Source organism: Corvus kubaryi, unplaced genomic scaffold (genome assembly GCF_017639235.1).
Source record: "Corvus kubaryi isolate FWS band 111438036 unplaced genomic scaffold, C.kubaryi_AGA036_p1.0 split1-37296, whole genome shotgun sequence".
NCBI lineage: Eukaryota > Metazoa > Chordata > Aves > Passeriformes > Corvidae > Corvus > Corvus kubaryi.
This window is the reverse complement of record NW_024582075.1, coordinates 2,983,723-3,004,030: the sequence shown is the minus strand read 5'-3', so window position 1 is coordinate 3,004,030 and position 20,308 is coordinate 2,983,723. Positions and strand designations below refer to the sequence as shown.

Sequence of the window (20,308 nt, the reverse complement as noted above, 5' to 3'; positions counted from 1 at the left end):
GAAGTGGCCCAGTTACCATGTTATAGAGCCATCACATTGTTCTCTTCCAATGAAATAATGTGGGGGAGGAATAGGAGTCAGAGTAAAGTTTGTGATACCAGGTCATCTGCAGTACTAAATGGAGTCCTGAGTGAAAGGAAGCAGAGGTGTGAAAAAGTGTAAAAGGGACCTAGGCAAGTATTACTTGAACTGGAGATACATAATGATTATTTGGGAATTGGCTCTTTCTACCTGAGGAAGAGATTTGGCGTAGTGGAGATAATTCCAGCCCTCAGCAGAGTTCAAAAAATGCAAATGGGATGTTGAAAATTAGGAACAAAATAAAGAACAAAAACAGTGTTACTCTACAGCATAATTGTATGTTTACATCTTGAGTGTGATATACAGAAAGAATTTTAAGAGAAATATGGAAAATATCTTAGACATCTGTATGTGTTCTGAAAGTCTGTACAGATTGCTGCATGCTATCACTGTAAGGAATTGGGCTAAATGAACCCTTTGAAAAACTGTTAAATTAGAACTGTATCATTTGCATGCATTCCAATTTGAAAGTATTTTGTAATACTTTTAAAGCTTCTTTCCTCTTTATTAATGCATAAAGGTAGTTATCTCATGTTGTTTTTAAAAAGAGCAAATTAACTTCCATACATTTTTCTATGGTACCACAAGCACTGCAATGTGAAAAGCACAGGGCAAATACAGATTATTCTTGATAATGTTTGATGTATACATGCACCTTAAAGGGTTGGAGGAATCATGGAGGAAAAAGAGTCACTAAATTAACTATTCCTTCTTGGTTCTAATGGTTTGACTTGAAAGGAAGAGAATGCATAGGTGCACCCTCCAGAAATGGGCATCTATTGATAGTACAGCTCACATCCTCTTCTCTTTGTGTAAAACTAGAGCAAGTGAATTCTTGCAGAATTTAGGAAGAAGCATTGTATCACTTGTGTTCCAGACTATACTGTACTGATAGTACATTCTGGAATTTAACTTTAAACGTAGCAAAGTCAGGCAAATACATTGTCATTTCTGAATGAAAACATTGACAACTCTTACATGAGTGTACCTGTAATTGTAGTGGTTGTTGGTTGTGATAAAAGACTGAGAAAACTAATGTAACACTTAGATACAGTCAGACCTTGTATTTCAGTATTAGTTCATGTTAGCTTAATATGATTATTTGCTAGCCAGCAAAATTTAGTTCTCCTTTCAGGTGAATAACCCCTAAGATCTTCCTGCTCTCAATTTCACCAGGTAACCAGCAGAATGGATTCTCAGAAAAATTCTACTTGATAGTGATAGAGTATACACAAAACCATTCCTTGCTACATATGTGGCATTTACATTTGAAGTCAGTTCCTGTTTCAATAGGTAAGCCCTCTTTCTTGTATTTTTCTTTAAAAAAACCCTGCTATCTAGTAAATATGTGCTGTTCAGTGTAATCTAAATTGTATATCATCTTTTTGAAAAGATTCTGCAGTTGATTACAAGATTTTATCACAACCGTTCTCTCTTGGTTACTTAATTTTCTGATTGCTGAAACTCTTCAGCCTGAGCCCAGAGTTTGTTATTTTTCATGCTTTCTGAGGCCAGATGTGTTTAACTGGCTTTGATACAGTCTAACAGTTAAGTTGTTTTGCTTTTTGGAAGGTTTTGTTCTGCAATTTTTGAGTTTGTACGTAAGTTTTAAATTGGACCATAGTCTGAAGCACCTAAGCATCAGTGATGCCATTACGATTCCAAAAAATTTTGATGTTCTGAAATCTGGTTCTCTTTCAAACTACCAAACTACCTCTAAAACTATAAAGCTTTAAAGAAAGGTAAGGTATGCTTTGGTAGTGTTCTGTTGACACTTGAAGATTTTAAGAAAATGTAAATCTGATATTCTCCACTTACCAGAGGAATCTGTTATATTACATATTTGTCACATAAACTAAATTAGTATTTCTTACTGTTGCTTTCAAATGAGAGATGTATTATTGCAATTAGTTTATAAGTTAGTGAGAATAATAAAGATCTAAGTTTTCTGATGCACTCATTTGATGAGGAGATGACTGATAAGGCTTTTCAACAGACCTGTTGGAAATTTTCATGTTCCATCAATTTCATACTTCAACTATTGTTTTATTAAAAAAGGGAAGCATTCATATCACATTTTCTGTAGGTCTATGTTTTAAGGAATAAAATAGCTGTTATTAAAACTTCTCTGAAAAATAACTTTCACCAATGTGTGAGTTAAGACATGAAGGTCTTAATTTTTTCTAGCTGTAGGTATTCTTTGCTTAGTGAAACCTTATTTTCAGTGGATAGCCACATACATACCTTTTTGACTTTTTGACTACCTTTTTTGTTATACTTCAATTATTTTATAATTTCCCAATATTTCTAATATCTCAGAAGTATTTAATCTGAGATGTCCTCGCATTTCTCTTTAAATCTGAATACGAAAATGCATTTTATTAGAATGAAAGTAAAATTTTAAGTCATGTTTTGTCTGTCTCTTTTGGAACTGCTAAGGTGAGTAAAATCACTTCTTACATTAAAAAAAATAACTGACCTTTTCAAATTAACAATGCAAACTTTTTTTTAGATGAAAAGATAGGTTCATATCCGTCTGAAGAAGCAACACAAACAGAAGAATTGTATTCTTCACCAGATCCAGAGAAGATCCAGTCACCTTTCACTCAAAAGTATCGGGCCTGTAGAGCAAATCTTCAGAGCACCAGCCGGCTTACTCTGTCTTCCAAAATGGTGTATAGTCAAGAGTTGAGTATGCCAGAAGGAGTAGAGATAATAAGCGTAAAGCCATCAGCAGGTTTGTGATCTTTTTTAAAAGACTAAAACAGGGAATCTCTGCCTTTCTGCCTTTGGTCTTAAAATAGAAACAAAGTAATAGGAAGTTTTGGATTTGTTGTTAGAATTGAATATTTGTACGTGAATCCAAAAGGTTTGCTAAAATGTACTTCCCTGACTTAATATCTCTGTCCTGGAGCTAACACTAAAATGAAGCTCTTATCTATTTACTGTATTCCACATTATTGCAATAAATAGAATAGTAGAAACACAAATGTTGCTTTGCAGTCATTCATGAAATTTTTTGTAGGATCTGTACTAAATGTTAAGGTTTTCGTCAGTACTCTTTCAAAAATAGAGAGTTTTAGATTTTTCAATAGCGAAATGTTCATTTGACAGAAGAGAATGTATGTTAATATTTGTGTTTAAATAATATAATTTGTCTCCTCTCTAGAGCACAAAATGCCATCAAAAGGTAGAACAGTTTCATCGTATGTTTGTCATATTGTCTCATTTGTGAGGCCCTGTAAAAGACCTCTTTGTGAGGAAGCAGTAATCCTTTTTTTAACTTGGAGTAATAGAATGGTGGCTGAATAAAAATGTTGTTGGTTTTGCTTTTTAATATTTCCCCTAGTAAAAGTGTATTTTATTTCATTTTAGGACATCTCAGTTCTTCTTCCATATATCCTGTTTGTCGTGCGCCTTATCTGCTGGCTACTTCCTGCTCTGATGAAAAAGTTCGATTCTGGAGATGCAGGGTTGTCACTGAATCATCATCTTCTTCCGTGCCGGAATATAGCACAGACAGTGATGTTAAATATGTATGGGAAGAATGGCCATTACTGATTGAGGATGGACTTCCTAGTAGTAGTGCTATTAATGTTCCAGGGAGGCCAACTGAAGTTAGCTGTGCACACACAAACAGATTAGCAGTAGCATACAAGCAGGTAGCATCTGAAAACAGCCATCTTTCTCAAGATTTTGTGATGCACGTTAGTATTTTTGAATGTGAATCCACAGGGGGTTCTTCATGGATTTTAGAACAGACGCTTAATTTAGATGAGATAGGCACCATGTTGGACTCTGGTGTTAGTGTTGATAGGAATTTAGTGGCATATAACCAACAAGACGCTTCTCTGTCTCATGGTGGGAATATTATACCCAACACTAAGCACTTGGTACACTTAGATTGGATGTCTAGGGAAGATGGTTCCCATATTCTGACAGTGGGAATTGGATCAAAACTTTATATGTTTGGTCAGCTGTGTGGGAAGAGGCAAGAACAAAATGGTAATGAGATTGTAGCGATCTCCCACAGTGGCAGTCCTAAGGCTGCAACCCTTTCTGGGTTTGTTCTGCTGCGTTGTGTTGACTTGGTTTCATCTGTAGAGGGGTCACCTCCTTTTCCTGTTTCCTTGTCTTGGGTGCGTGATGGCATTCTTGTAGTTGGAATGGATTGCGAAATGCATGTTTATTCTCAGTGGCAATCTCCTTCTAAGCAGGAACTAGTTGGTACAGATTCCTACAGTGGAAGTATGCCATGCATAACTAGCTTAATGAAACAAAGCCAGTCAGCTGCCTCAGGTTCGCATCCACCAAAGAGAAGCTTGACCAGATCTATGACCAGCCTTGCACAGAAACTTAGTGGGAAACGATCTGCCTGCGATCTGTCTATGGAAATGGAAGATTCTGGTCTTTTTGAAGCAGCTCATACATTATCTCCAACTTTACCTCAGTACCATCCATATCAACTGTTGGAACTCATGGATCTGGGTAAAGTACGCAGAGCAAAAGCCATTCTGTCCCATTTGGTGAAGTGCATTGCTGGAGAAGTTGTTGCTATAAATGAGTCTGAGCCTAATCATGACAAGAGGCTCAGATCTCTGACAATCAGTGCTAGTGGAAGTACCTCAAGAGATCCCAAAACGTTCAGCAAAACCGAGACTACAGACTATATCGAAATAGACTCTGTTCCACCATTGCCTTTGTATGCTCTGCTTGCTGCGGATGATGATTCATCTCACTCCTGTTCAGAGAAGTCCAATAATCAAAATAGTCAAAATAAAAAGGATATGCCCAATGACAGTTACGAAAATCTCTTTCAAAATACTGTTATAAGTACAGATGACCTCGTCATGTTTGAGGCAGATGAAGACAGTTCAAAACCAAAAGTCATCGATCTTTCTCAGTACAGCCCAACTTACTTTGGACCAGAACACGCTCAAGTTCTTTCTGGTCACTTGCTTCATTCAAGCTTGCCAGGTCTGACTAGGATGGAGCAAATGTCTTTGATGGCCTTGGCAGATACAATTGCTACTACCAGTACTGACATTGGAGAAAGCAGAGACAGAAGTCAGGGTAAGTTTTCTCTTCCAAGTTAAACGTGCTACTGTGCTTCACAATCTTTCCTGGGATTTCTTCCTATTTTGGAATATTTTTGTGGCTTAAAAAGCAACGATGCACCTTCATTTCATAGTATAACTGTGCCATCACAGTATTTACTATTTAACTAGACTTTCAAGGCCTAATGCTTTGATAAAAAGCAGATTTTCTTTTGCTATCTGGTAATGCCACTGTGAGTCCATCAGTCCACATACTATAATTATTTTTAATTCACTTTCGAAGAGACAGCTTTCTTAATGACAAATGTTTGTTGTACACTGTAGAGAAATTGAGACATAATTTGGTTTACTTTTTTTAAACCAAAACTTGTTTCTTGCATTAAACAGAACAAATAACTTCAAAAGGCTTTATATTTGAAATTTTCTTCTTTGTCTTTTCTTGAAGGGAAGAATTATAGATTAAGCAATCATACGTACAAATTTAAAGCGTTAGCAGTCACAAAATTATATTTCTTCTGTTAAGATACACAATACTTTGAGTTATTTCTGTAAAGTGTGTGTAAAAATACTTATTTCCAGGTGGAGAAACTCTTGATGAGTGTGGTTTAAAATTTTTATTGGCTGTTCGGCTTCACACATTTCTGACAACAGCGCTTCCTCCTGTGCATCGAGCTCAGCTGCTTCACCAAGGTAACTGATGTGTTTTCTTAGATGAGTTGAGTTTTAGTGATGTAGCTGTACGTATGACTGGTGTGCTGTTGATGTTCGTCTGCAGAATCAGTGATTTAATTGGTTGGGGTTTTTCAGGAAAATATTGTCCAATATGAATGAATGCTAGAGCAGAAAATATTTTGGTTTTGGTAAAGGTCTTGGAACTGAAGTGATTTTTTTTTTTTAACAAGTTTTTAGTTGGCAGGGGAGTGTTTCCGTTTCCCAAGAGTAAATGGCTTTCTAGTACCATGTTGTTCCAGTAACCTTCTGCAGGAATAATATAGTAGAAAACAGTACATATGTAGGGGTTTGGTACATAGTTGGAAAAAAAAATTACTACTCAGGTATTAAATATTTCTATATGCTTACTGTAATTATACAATCAACTATTTCATATAGGGTTGCAAGTTTTTTTATAATTTAACTAGTTCTATCCTGATATTGCAGATGACAGAATGAGATGGATTTGATTAGTCATAATCAGATCTAAAGGACTGGCTGTGATTACTCCTTTAGCAATCATGACAGTTGATGGCATTTTCAATCGCATGGCTTGTCACCCTTCAGCTGAATCAGAGGTTGGAATTTGCCAGGACAGCCACAGCAGAGCATTGCAGAGTTAGCTTTCTGATGGAGTAGTTTTAGTTGCAATACTTCTGCTTCTGGTGAGCTCAGAAACTAGTGAGAGTGAGAAGTGCCTCCGGGGCACACACGGAGGTGCCTTTCTAAAGAAGCGTCTGGCCCTCGCTGGAGTTGCAATTGTCCATAGCCAGCTATGTTGCTGCTTAGTAATTGCTGTCTTCCTCATGAGATTTTTTTACTTCAAGTTTTCTTTTGTATCTTTATCCTCAAATGTGTTTTCTGCTCTGATTATCTCAAGCCTGTGCATTTTCTAATCCAAGTCAAAATAGTGAACCTACCTTTCAAAATCCTGAAAAATTTAACCAATACACTGCACTTTTTATCATGGCTAATCCTAGTGCCACTTACTATCCATATATTTGAACTTCGTAGAGAAGCTCTGCTCTTTGCAAACTTACCTAAGGAGTTTGCAGATGAAAAGTTGTTTCCAGCTGTATGATTTTTATGTAATATTTGATACGGAGTCCTAAGAAATACTCTTAAATTTCTGTTGCCTCATCAGCAATGCACTTAAAAATTCAGTTTGACCTTCTTCCCTTTTCCCTTTCCCATTCCCTTGTTTTCAGATTCTGGATTATTTTATTAATGAATGTCTCCTGAATTTTCTGTTGTTTTGTTTTTTGGTTTTATTTTTTCCTAAATGTTTATTATGTAGGCTTATCTACCAGTCACTTTGCCTGGGCGTTTCATTCAGTAGCGGAAGAAGAACTCCTGAGTATGCTCCCTGCAGTGCAGAAGGGAGATCCAGCATGGTCAGAGCTCAGAGCTATGGGTGTAGGATGGTGGGTTCGAAACATCCACAGCCTGCGGAAATGCATAGAAAAGGTAATCATAGCATTCTTAAAAAAAAAAACAACTTACCAAAATCTTTCCAAACAGCTGTTCTCCAGTGTTTACTTTCTGTTTATGTAGTTTTAAGTTTTTAGATAATGAAGTTTTTCTGAATGTTTTCCTGAAGTTTTGTGCTGTATTCTTTTGTATGTGTTTTTTTGTATCAATATGAACTTCTGTATTTAACTAAATTTTTCTTAGTACTTTAGATTTCAAATTCCAGTGTGGAGTACATTTTTTGCTCTTAGATACTCCATTTTAAAGGTAATATTGTGCCGTGCTTATTGTGGATGCTCAAGATACAGATGGAGCATACAGGGTTTTTTTATGGCAAAATTGAGAAACAAGTTGTGGGAAAAGGTTCTCTTTAGAAACCTATCAGAAGTGGGAACAATTTAGGTATTATATGTACATCTGTCTTGCAAATTGATTGTTTTCCATGATAAACAAACTTTCTACTGTTTTGTTTTGGCTTGGTGGGGTCTTTTGTTTGTTCGAGAATTTTGTTGGGTTTCTTATATTAAATATTTTAATCATCACAAATGTGGCAGTAAGCCTAACCTCATTATCACTTGTTTTAAGCTCTTGGAAAAGCCAAGTATGTTGAGCTAAAAAATGACATGCACAAGATACTTTGACTACAAAGCATGAAGTGGTAAAATGCATGTCTCTACTTTTACTTTTAAATCTTCAGTAATTAATCATCACTTTATGAAACTTAACTGCCTTGCATTAAAAAAATTCCAGATATTCTGGGCCTGAGTTTAAGGTTACCTTACATGGGTCTTGAACTAGTCTTGCTCCCACTTACCCTGTTTCCTTTCCAACCTCCAAAAGTAACCTATAAACCTTTTTTCCTGTTGTGACTGGTCCCATCCTGGTTTTCAAGACTCCATCTGTCCTTTGGTTACCAGAGAAATTAGTAAATTAATTTTGTTATGGTTTTAGAAACTGATTTTAGATATAGGGATTTCCTTTTGATCTGCAAAAAAACTTCTGGAACTTGAAGAGCATGAGCTAAGTGATATCAAAGGGGCTGTTGTTCTTACATCAGACTCATAATGAGAGGAGGGATCCTGTATAAAAGAGAACGTCAGAGCATTATGGGGTATGGCATGCCAGAAGCAACAAGAATCCCATTTAAGATTAATTTAAATTGTGGTTGGTTTTTTTTGCTTTTGACCTGTCTTCACAGGTGGCTAAAGCAGCTTTCCAGCGAAACAACGATCCGCTTGACGCGGCCATTTTTTACCTTGCGATGAAGAAGAAGGCTGTTATCTGGGGATTATACAGGTATTCAAGCTCTTACATGGAATTTCACAGTCTAGTATAATTTTGGGGAAAAAAGTTGAATGTGGTGGTAATCCAAAGGAAGCACAAATATTACCATTGAAAGCTGGGGTGTGATTTCTAAACCAGTCGTTACATTGAATGAGTAGTTTCTGATCTTATATTTACTGAAGGAATTTAATTGCTGTTTCTGAAGGTAGATGCTTAAAGTTTTAGTCTCAAATGTCCTGTAATTTTAATTACTGCTTAATTCTGATTTACTTTTGAGAAATAGCAGTGTAGTGTGTGAAATGCCATGCCCATCTTTTGCATGAGTGTTTGCTGTTAAAAATTTTACCTTAAGTTCAGGGGACTGAATTACGTCTTTCTAACTGATGTTTCATAATACAGCATTCAGTGTTGCAAACCTTTTGAAAACTAATTTGCATTGTCACTTAAGAGCTAACCTTAAGAAAAATGAGGTTTTCTGTACTTGTATTGGGTTATTGAAAATACCATTAGGTTTTGTATTTACTAAAGTTTCTGCTATTTTTAAATATGTAGCCTTCTTAACTCCCAGTGTGGTGAGAGACTCTGCATTTCCTAATGTGAGATCTGTGTAAAATTATACTGACATCTGAGGAAATGAAGAACCATTGTGCATCTAAGAAAATGTAAAATGTTTTTATCAATTATGTTTGATATGCAGGTCCCAAAAAGATACTAAAATGACACAGTTTTTTGGAAACAACTTCACTGAGGACAGATGGCGTAAAGCAGCATTAAAAAATGCTTTTTCTTTGCTCGGCAAACAGCGTTTTGAACATTCTGCAGCATTTTTCTTGTTGGCAGGACACTTAAAAGATGCAGTGGAGGTAATAAAATTTTTTATGTTTAAGACTGTTACATTGTCCCAAATATACAGATAGACTGAATGTGGTTTGCATTTTGCATTAGTATGACCCCTGAAGCTTCTTATGCTTTCAATCCGTGCTCTTCTTTCCCACCCGAAATCAATGAAAAATACAAAACCTTCATCTTTACATTCTGAATCCTTTTAGCTGTCATATTAGTGACACTGAAAAGTGACGTGGGGGTAATTTCTCTGCTCTAATACTAAGGGGCCTACCTACCATTAGTTTCCTTTCAGATTGTCTACCCAGTCCTATATGAAGACAACATAGTTTCTTATTAGGAAGTTCCAGACATGGTGCTTTGGCAGTGATGTGGATTAGCTCCTAGAATCCCTTTACAAAAACCAAACCAAACAAAAATTATGTCCTCAGTCTGTTTGAATTGCGATATTGTGAGGAAATTAATCTCTTTCATAATGAAGGATTTGTTCTGTAAAGCTTTGTAACTAAAACAACCAGAATCAAGAGGTAAGAGGTGGCATGTGCACATTGACAGTGATCTATTGAAGCCAGTCAATTTCAAAGATCTGTTGTCATGCCATATCTAAACTGAAGAAATGCGAATCAGCTCTTGCATGTAATAGTTAGCTACATCTGTTCTGTATACTTCTTGCTCACTTTTTATGGAGTTGATAGTCCAACTTACTTTAATCTGAGCAGATTTATTTCACTTCCTGTCCTGTAATAATTTTAAACTGAGGAGAAATTACAAAGTCTGGTTGTTTAAATATACTTACTCTCAATTAGGTCTGCCTTGAAAAACTGCATGACATTCAGTTGGCTCTTGTAATATCAAGACTTTATGAATCGGAGTTTGAAGTGTCTAGTACTTACAAATCTGTACTGCAGAAGAGAGTTCTGGGAAGTGTGTCTACTGGAAAAGAGAGCTCAGGAAACATACACTGTGACCCCTTTCTGCGAAGTATGGCATACTGGATTTTGGAAGATTATAGCAAGGCTCTTGACACTTTAATTAAACATTCTGTTGAAGATGAAGGAGGTAAGAATACAAGTATTTGGCCTGTTCAGTTGGTTTTAACTACATGTTCATTTCAGCCACCATTTCTTAAAGTGTCATCTGAACAAAACCACACAGTTCCTCACCATTGTTAGTAATTAGCTTGCTGCAGCAATGCATGTGGACTTTAATCGCAAATATAGTGACTGTATTGTTATTATCCTGTATCCAATGAATACATACTTTGTCCTTTAAGCATGTGAATATCAGGATAATGGAATGACCCTGTAGTAATGCATCTGTTTTTCCAGAAGCGATTTAAAGAGACAAAGTAACTTCTTAATTAATTTTACTTCATCACAGCCTAAAACAAAATTCTGATTGTCCAGTTACATAGGAGAGTCTGAAAGACATGGTGTTTTGTAGCTTTTAATCCTTGGTAAAAACAGTTGACTACAATAATAAACTCCCAACAGAAAGATTTTGAAGCTTCTTATGGAACAAGGAGGCCTATGTGCATCCTGACAGCATGTGAGTCTTCTAGAGCAGTTAATTTCTATGTTCATTTGCTGGCTTTGTAGGCCTTCTAAGAATCAGTTGTATTGTTTCCTGAAGGTAGTGTTTTCACTGAAGTTAAATGCTTCAAGTTCTTGGTGGTTAGCTGGTTTCAGTCCTGGCTGCTGAGAGAAATTGGAAGGGAATAAATGAAGGCTCAAATACTTAACACTGGGTAACTAATTTGTGAAACTGATTTCACTAGAAGTTACGTGCCTCAGGATGATTTTGAGCAAATGAGGAATATAATGTTTGGTTGTTTCTATCTTGGTCCCATCTTTCTGTGTAAAATAATTTTAAAGTTATTCTGTGATTCTGTGTAATTCTTCTGTGGTCAGTTCATTGTCTTGTTTGTGGTGTCTTGCTTTATTTTCTTACCTAGAAGGTGCTTTTTGATGTACCTCTCTCTGTTAACTGTCATCAGTTGTGCCACAACTCCTGACAGAGGAGAGAGTAGGGGTTTATTTCTGCTATCCTGAACCCTTTGAAAGCTATGTGAATCATCCTGTGCTGATGCTTCTCTCTCTTCAGGGTTTTTCTTCTTGTGGACATGAAAATAAAATGACTAGGTGTTGCACTGTTGTGTAATTCATTTATTTGTATGTAATACTGCCACCATTATGTATAAATGTTATGATTTTCCTAGTTCTATTGTAAGTTGCATTTCTTTAAATATGTAGACAAAAAAAATATACCAATCTAAACTTTCTAAAATGGACTTTAAGTAAAAAATTTGTAAGATGTAACACCTTTTTGTCATTCAGAGATGGATGATGGAGACTTCAGAAATCTAAAATGAACTGAAAAGTAGTCTTGTTTGGCTGCAGTAAAACCGGGCTGACTACAAGGAAAAGAAATAGCAGCTGTTTTAATTTAAAAAGTCTTGCCTGCTGCCCCACCCTGCTTCTTTTTAGTAGGTTTGGCAATGTCCTCCCCACTGAAATATTCAAATGATAAAGGTGCAAAGAGGGGTACAGTGAAGTAAACAGTAGAATGGATGTATGAAGTAGACAATAGAATTGATATTAAGACCTAAAAGCCTTCTGATGAACTTAGGACTTTGCAAATTGGTTATTTCAAATGGAGTGGTAGATTTTCCTTATGCTGCCATATCTTTTCAGATGGAGATGGCTCATCAAGTTGCAACCCTGCAGTGTTTAACTTCTATAACTACTTAAGAACACATCCTCTCTTGCTGAGACGTCATTTTGGCTCTTCTGATACATCTTCCACACACATTTGCCTAACAGTAGAAAATGGATTAGCTGACAAAATCAACCTAGGTGAAAGACGGCTGTTTTTCACCACTGCATATGCTCATCTAAAATCTGGTTGTCCTATGTTAGCCTTAGAAGTGTTATCAAAGATGCCCAAAGTTGTCAAGAGGTCAAAGTCATTCAGTAAATCCCCTAGTTTAATGGATACTGGTAAAGATTTCTCACCATACTCTCCATTTAAAGAGTTTGAAACAAAAGATCAAGCTTCCAGTATTGATTGGTCACAGCCGGTATTCAATGGTCTAGGTTCATCTTCAGATTGTTCATCAGAAAAGCATTCAAGTTCCACTCTTTCCTTTGATTGGAGCCAGCCAAGTGCTCTATTCCAAGATGAACAATTTCAACTACAGTCAGACAGTGATGAAAATGATGAGAGTGAAGATTCTTCCCTGGCAATGAAAGAGCTAAAACCTCTGAAGAAAACTGAAAAACTACATGAGACAAGTTCTAGCTACACAGAATCTTTTAGTGTAGTTGATTACAAAGATATTCTAAGTCCATCAGAAGATATCCTTTCAGCACAGCTGAAGTTTAGAGCATGCCTCAAAATCCTTACTGTGGAGCTTCGTACACTGTCCACTGGCTATGAAGTAGATGGTGGAAAGTTGCGGTATCAGCTTTACCAGTGGCTTGAGAGAGAAGTGGTAGCTCTTCAGAAGACCTGTGATTATGGTGTTGAAGAAGAAGAGATACAGCCAGGAATTCGAGGGATGCCAGAAGAAGCTACATTACATGAAAACACTGAAGACTTTGCTGACCAACAAAAAACTATGCTACAGAAAGAAGACTTTCAGAAAAGACGTCAATGGCTTTTGAAATACCAGTCACTCCTAAGAATGTTCCTTAGTTACTGTATACTTCATGGCTCGCATGGTGGAGGCTTGGCATCTGTCAGAATGGAATTAATTCTGCTGTTGCAGGAATCTCAGCAGGTATGTGGGGGAGCTTAGGTTGTGTTTTCTCTGCTTCAGGTTTGTAGATTCATTTGAAGTGTTTTGTAATATTTTTTAAGTTTTCCTGCTATAGCGAACACCTGTTTAGTAATAAATCTACATCTGTTTTTAACAGGTTATGTTTTTCGTAGATTGTTTATTTTTGTTGTTGATTTTTAGAATACTTTTCCCTCTTTCAATAATTCTTATGTTCCCTTAAAGAATATATACTGTTGCTTTCTCTGTGTGTTTCTTGCTTGTTTTTAGGAGCAGTCAGTACAGATACCTTCCAGCCCTCCACCAGAGCAAAGCTCCATACCTCTCCTATTTGCTTGCACAGCTAGTGCCAAAACAGTGGTGGCTAATCCATTGCTACATCTTGGCAATTTAACTCATGATATATTACATGCTATAATAAACCTTGATTCGCCACCTCATCCAGATACTCAGAACAGCAAGGTATGTATTTTTTTACAGTTGTTTTGTTGTTGTTATTATCTGGTTTGCTGAAGTCACAAATTTTTTTCTGACAGCATGAAAACTTTGTGCTGTGCCTGTCTGTGACAAATAATAAAACCATGAACGATAAACATTTTCTGTAGTACTTGTCTTGAGCTGTCCACTGATCATTACTCATTGTTGAGGTGTTGAGCATCTGGTTCAACAAGCTGTTGTAGATTGGCCTCTCTCAGAAATGGATATTTGTCCAAGAGGACATTATTGTGGAAAACATGTTATACTACATCATCAGCATCATATCTGTCTTTATGACAATATGATCATTACTTCTGTTATGTTAATGGCAAATTCTGCATTTCATTCTTAGACCTAAGTAAAATTAAATGTTGAGGTATAAAAACTGGTTGTCAGCAAAGTTCAGTAAACCCAGACTTTTTTGTGAAATAGTAGTTTTTAAAAATAATTTCTGTAAGATTTCTCCTGTATTTAACCTTTGACTGGAAATAAAACTTAGTCTTTCCTAAAGTTTTGTATTTGTTAGGTCCCAAATCATGTCTGCTTTTACTAAGGATTTCTGGAGAACACTAAAAGATGGCTTAGTTCCTAGTTAGCTTTGTTTTAGAGGTAGCAAAAAATAAATATAATAAACTGTTTTTGTTTTAATGGAACCTTTATGATCAACAGATTCTCTAGCTTTTACCTAAGTGTGTTTTGGGATACCTTAGGAGAAAAGTATCGCTGTGTTAAAAGTAGTGATCAGTGTGATACTGAGTAAATTGAGTGTGTGTCCAAGAGCTGCACAAGAATTGGTCAAAAAGTAAGCTGCATTATAGTTCTCATTCTGAAATTAAGTCTTTGTATTCTGAGCCAGCAAACTGCCACTGTCTTAGGGTGTAATTCTTAGGACTGTTTTATACAGGCTTAATATGTTGCTGTTCATTAGCTGAAAACATTTCAGATAGAGCTGATCTGTGATTGTGTTGGTAGGGTGAGTTTTCCCCCATCCTTTTAATTGCAAAGTGAACTGATTTGTCTGATATAAATTCTGAAGAGAAAAGTGGCTTTGTAAGAGAAGTACTTATACCTTCCATGTCCAGTGCTTGTTACAAATCCCTATGCAGAGTGAAAGGCTGTGATACTAACCACAGGTTACTTTGGGTGTAATATGTTCTGTAAAACTTTGTCTTACAGATATATGTCATGCATACCTTAGCAGCATCGCTCTCTGCTTGCATCTACCAATGTCTCTGTGATGGCCACAGCTACAGGTAAAGTCTATGCAAAGTGATTTTTAGACAGCTGTCTCATTGTAGTTGTGATAATAGGTAGGGCACCAGAAGGCAGTATTGACACTTGCCTACCTGTAGAAAGTGCTATCACTTGAATAGTTGTAACCATAACTTTTTAAAATAAAAATGATTTCCTGCTTTTCTGTTTCACAGCTCATTTCACGCAAATCAGTTCACTGGGACAGTGTATCAGACAGTCCTGTTAACTCAGCATCATTCTTTAAGAGCAACAAGCTTAGAAGAAGCAGTGACTCCCAACACATCACCTGCTCAGTGGCCAGGTATCTGGACTTGATTTGTTTCTTTCCTCTTAAAGAAAACTGAGTTATCTGTACGAGCATGTGGGTGTGCTCTGAACTTTCTAGTAGTATTTGCAATAGCTGTGTGGTGAAATGGAGTTCTTTGATTAAAATGTTGGGGGTTTTTTTTCAGATCCTCTTAAGTTAGTGCTTCTGATTATTCACTAAGTCAAGTTTGTTTATATTGCTTTCTTTAGTCAAAAACTGTTACTGCTGGATCTAGTAGGGAGCAACTAAACAGGAAGTAGGATAAAGTCATGTCCTGTGCTCTACTTGATCCTCCTGGAGCACCAGTATAGTACGTCCTTACTCCTAAGAAGGACTGGGAAGGCTATCTTAGTTTGTACTTCAACTAAGAATTATTTTACTTTTCAGACAACTTTTGAACTAACTTGAAACTATTAAAAATAAGACATTAATAATAAGTCATGTTTTTTTGTAGCTCTAAAATTCATGTCAGATTTCAGGTAATATTAAAGTGTGCTGAAAATCTATGCTGGTGAAACTACACTAGGGGGCTAGTTATCAACTAGAGGGAGTGTTATCAATGTGATATATCTAGGTATGAGCTTCATTTTACAGCACTAACTTCAATGTAAGCGTAGCCAAGAAATATGCTTACTTATTATGAGATTTGTTCTTTAAATCAGAAAATTTACCTTTAAAAATATTCTTGGAGAGCCACAACCAGTCTTTGTGTTTCATACTATGCCATTTTTTCTTTTCTGCCAAACATTGTCACTGTATCTAGAGGTTTTAGAGAGAAACCAGATTGTCATCTGTTTTATTTTTATTTAATTAATCACAGAGTTAAATTTCTGATTAATGGGTCAAGGAATTGTTAGCAGTTGTTCTTATGAGTGACATGGCCTTGAACTGATTTTTCTATTTTTTAATGGATTCACATGCTGTATGTGCAAATTGGAGAGCATGACAAAAAGCAGAATTCTTTGGCCACCGCTATTTGCACTTTCACTTGTGTGCACGAAGTGTCACAGTTGAAGCCACATCTGAAACCACACCATTTTGTGGGAGCATAAAAACACTACACGATGTTTAGTACTTGGGTGAAAGAACACTTGCCAGACAATGTAGCCCAAGTTGATGCTCATGGCTTTTGGTTGGTTTTACTACTGTAAAGTGGGAAGATAGAATTTCAATTTATGGGATTATAATGTAGTTATAATAATAGAATAATTGTTATACATTTCTTTAACCATTAGTCCAAAATGTGAAGCTAAAAAATGAATGAATTGTTAAAAATAAAGAGCACGCCTCCTTCTCCTGGAGTTTTCAACTTAGATTTCCATGTCTAGAACTTAGAATTTTTCTACACTAGAAACTACTAAGTAACAGAGATTGCTAGACAAAATACCCATGATAATTTGGAGTATGTTTACACACACATATGTGCTTTCTTAAAGAATATGTTTGTTTTATATATATAGGAATGACAGCTCTAATACGTCTCTTGAATTCTGCTGGTGAGGAAGTCCAGCCAGGTCTCACAGTTCTACTTTGTGAAATTCTGACTGCAGTCTATCTCAGTCTGTTCATCCATGGCCTCGCAACACATTCTAGCAACAAGCTGTATAGAATTATGGCTCATCCACTTAACAACAAAATGTGGTCTGCTATCTTTGGAGGAGGAGCTCATACACCCAGCAAAGGACAACAGCAATTAAAGACAAAAACTGGTCAGTTCTCTTGTTTTATGTATATTTGTCTTCTGGGTTTTTTAAGAAAATTATGTGACTGCTGAAAGCTTTTTTACTTTAAGTAGTTTGTGTTCAATAAGAATTTGGTATGGTTTTGGATTGGCATAGAAAAACAAGGATCTTAAATTATTGATGTAGATACTGTGTAGAAGAGAATAGTGAAGCGGAAGTGAATGCTACTGAAATAAGGTTTCCAAGTAGCACAGCTGCTCTAATATGAGGGAATTAAGTTGATCTTAGAGAGTTTCCAATACTATTACAGCCTAGTTTTTTATGTTTATTTTAAAGCTTTCCAGTTCTCTCGTAACTGGAATATATTCCCATTTTATGAATACAGTATGTTTTCTCTCTTTGACAGGTAGGCACTTCCCAATGCCTAGCCCACATCAGGTAGTAGTGTTCTCCATGGAATGCGTGGGGTTTTCCAAATCCCTTACCTCCTTCAGTACTCATAGTCCTACCAAACCTTCAGGCAAGATCCTAGATTTAGTACTAGGCCTCTACATGCAGTTTGCTATGTGTGGTTTTTTTTTGCATATGCAGAAAGACAGAAAAACTTCTGTTTGCAAGCCATGACATCAAAATTTAAAGTAAAATTTTGTAATTAAAGAAGCACATGAATTGGGCACTTTTAAAAAAGAAAATTGCTAGTGCTGTCATATTCTTACAGCTCTTCATTTGAAATCAATATTAAATATATAATTACTTTAACCATGGTTTGAAAAGATCAGAAGTGTTTCATATCTTTGGAGAGCTGCTTGTTTTGCTTTTTGAATATAAGCATTATTATGCATGTGGATTTCTAAGTGTTCATTCCAGACATTACAAACGAAAGGTGTCTTGTTGATACTCAAATTTGATATTCTAAGAACCCTTTAGAAAAGCAAACAATCTTCAAGTTTCAAATTCAGGTAATGATAAATTATCCTCAGGTCCAGAATGAATTCCTGTAATGGTTTTATTTTGGTACAGTTACGTGCTTTTTAATTTAGTTGGACTTCTATAAAACCAAGAGCAAAAATGCTACCATTAACCAAGTTTTTTAAAGGAAGATTTTGTAAAGATAAATTTACTTAAACTGTGATGAATTTCTAAATCACATCTGAATATATATGTAGAGAGATAAAATGTAACTTTATATATTTAAAAAAAATTTTATTATTTATATTAGATATATGTTGCATATCAAAATGTCTTACCTTGCATTCAAGGAAAACTGTAAATGCGGCTTGTTTAAGTATCTTCATCAAACTTTTAGGAAGGTGTTTTCGGAGTAGAGATCTTTAACCAAGAGTGAGCTCTTATGCTAGATCTGATTAGCTTTTTCTGTGGTACTGAATAAAGATTTCTCTTTATGACTCTGGTAAGGTAAATATGTTTGCTGTTACAGAATTGTCAGAAGCCATAACTGGCTTTTGTTGGCAATTCTGCTAACTAGGTGTTGGTAACTGTGTACTAAGCTGTGTTAATGGTTTACCACTGATTTAAAATTATAAGTATTTTTACAAAGAAGTGTATTCTGAAATGTATGCTAAATATAGCCTGTCTGTTGCATGTTTTTCTTAAGAAGGAGTGCTGGCATTCTGATCACAGGTTTAATAAAACTGTTGCTGGAAGAATCCAGAAGCTCAAACTAAAAATTTAAGGACAGAAGGGACATCTTTAAATACTGGTTTGTAGGGCTAATCACTAGAAGGGGGCCTAGAGGGGTGGTGGAGTCTCTGTCTTTGCAGTTACTCAAAAACTTGAACACACTAGGCCATCAATTAAGTCAGCCCTGTTCTGAGCAAGGGGTTGGACCAGGTGTCTTTCAACCTATGTAATTCTAGGATTCAGTGGGTTATTATTTGTTTTAATGTGTGTTTATGCAAAGCAAATTTGGGGGAAAGGTATTTCTCCAACATCTTTTCTCTGTCACACTGAAAAAAAGTGGTGGGTGAAGAGAGAAAACCCCCAGACTTCCAAAGAAGCAGAGGGATTAGGATTAAAATCAGCTGTATTTTTTGTGCCTTTGCTGTTTCTGACACCAGAAACAAATACTGAGAAGTGACTGAAATGCTTGTTCAAGTCAACTATGCCATATTCTTCCATAATATTATTTAGATCTTTTCTATAGCTTACCATTTTGTTATGCTTAACTAGACTCTTTTCCCTTATATGTACTTTTATATCTTTGTGAAATGTTTGCACTCTCAAACGGAGATCAAAAGCTAAAAGTTCTGAACACTAATATTTCTAATGCAGTAAGGCTATACATGTCTTCTCTTTCTTGCCTCCCCTCCAATCTTTTAGTACATACCTGAATATGGATGTTGATCTCCAAATTTGAAACTTATTTTAAGAGATCATAACACTATGTACAGCATTGGTCAATAAAGTTATGTTATTTCCCTTTCTGCTCTTTGCTTTAGTTGACTTGAGCACATAGTAGCTTTGAGTATAAAATTTCACTTAAATAAATATGGTCTTTCTCTTAGACTCAAACTGTGAAAACAGAACCAAAAACCAGTACCTGGTAGTCTTATAAATTCCTAACCTCTATTAGGAATTAAGTTTTTTATGAAAAATCGGTTTTATTGCCTCTGTCACATAAAGATCAGACAAAACATAGCAGTTTGAATGCTTTTCAGAGCACTATACTTTTCAGTCATGTTACTTGTTTTTGCAGTTGCAGCAAATGATTTTGGCAAACAGAACTAGCACGTGATGGTTTTTTTTCCAAGAGGCAATTATCATCTGAAAAAGAACCTTGTTTTTGATTACAGTAGATTTTTTCAGAATAATATTTACCATATTTCTCTTGAAAACTACCTTAGAAAACTGTTTTGTAATTTAAGTCTATATAGAGATGGTAAGTTCTCTATCATCCAGAAGGTTCTTAAGGAAGAATTTGACCTTTAACAGTTAGAAATCCATAGATTCATTTCATATATTCAGTTATTCCATGCTGCAAGAGCAAATAAAGGGAAGTTGAAAGAAATACGCATTTTAGCTCTTCCTGGGAGGGTGGAAGGGGGGTAACCGATCTTTTGATTATCACTGCATGTCTTAGAACCTGGCAGAAATTAAAGGATTTTCCTTGTCTGAAACAGCCCAATATTCTTGGGAAATAACATAAATTTTTTATTTGTCTTATAAGTAAAATGGGAGAAAAGATAAATGCTTCAAAAAAAAAAAAAAAAAAAAAAACCAAACCAAAAAACTAAAAGAGTTTTAACTAGAAATATATGAGAAATCTGAAAGGCCATGTAGTTGGTAATTTGAAATCCCAATCCCAAATGACAGTCAGAATTTTAATTAATTTTTTAATGTATTT

General features: G+C 35.7%; 1 protein-coding gene across 5 annotated transcripts in view; it reads left to right on the top strand.

Moving 5' to 3' along the window:
• The window catches only part of DMXL1 (Dmx like 1), a 74,199-nt gene that overhangs the window by 29,212 nt on the left and 24,679 nt on the right, over positions 1-20,308 (top strand). For 3 of the 5 annotated variants that reach the window (XM_042013141.1, XM_042013137.1, XM_042013140.1), the window contains exons 15-28: positions 1,258-1,374; positions 2,594-2,818; positions 3,457-5,154; positions 5,718-5,828; positions 7,147-7,316; positions 8,518-8,615; positions 9,301-9,466; positions 10,253-10,505; positions 12,140-13,227; positions 13,495-13,686; positions 14,878-14,954; positions 15,129-15,256; positions 16,723-16,971; positions 17,351-17,464. In XM_042013141.1, coding sequence (XP_041869075.1) covers positions 1,258-1,374; positions 2,594-2,818; positions 3,457-5,154; positions 5,718-5,828; positions 7,147-7,316; positions 8,518-8,615; positions 9,301-9,466; positions 10,253-10,505; positions 12,140-13,227; positions 13,495-13,686; positions 14,878-14,954; positions 15,129-15,256; positions 16,723-16,971; positions 17,351-17,464 — 4,686 coding nt within the window. The remainder of the gene's footprint in view (positions 1-1,257; positions 1,375-2,593; positions 2,819-3,456; positions 5,155-5,717; positions 5,829-7,146; positions 7,317-8,517; positions 8,616-9,300; positions 9,467-10,252; positions 10,506-12,139; positions 13,228-13,494; positions 13,687-14,877; positions 14,955-15,128; positions 15,257-16,722; positions 16,972-17,350; positions 17,465-20,308) is intronic. The other 2 variants (XM_042013142.1, XM_042013139.1) reach the window with 1 other exon arrangement.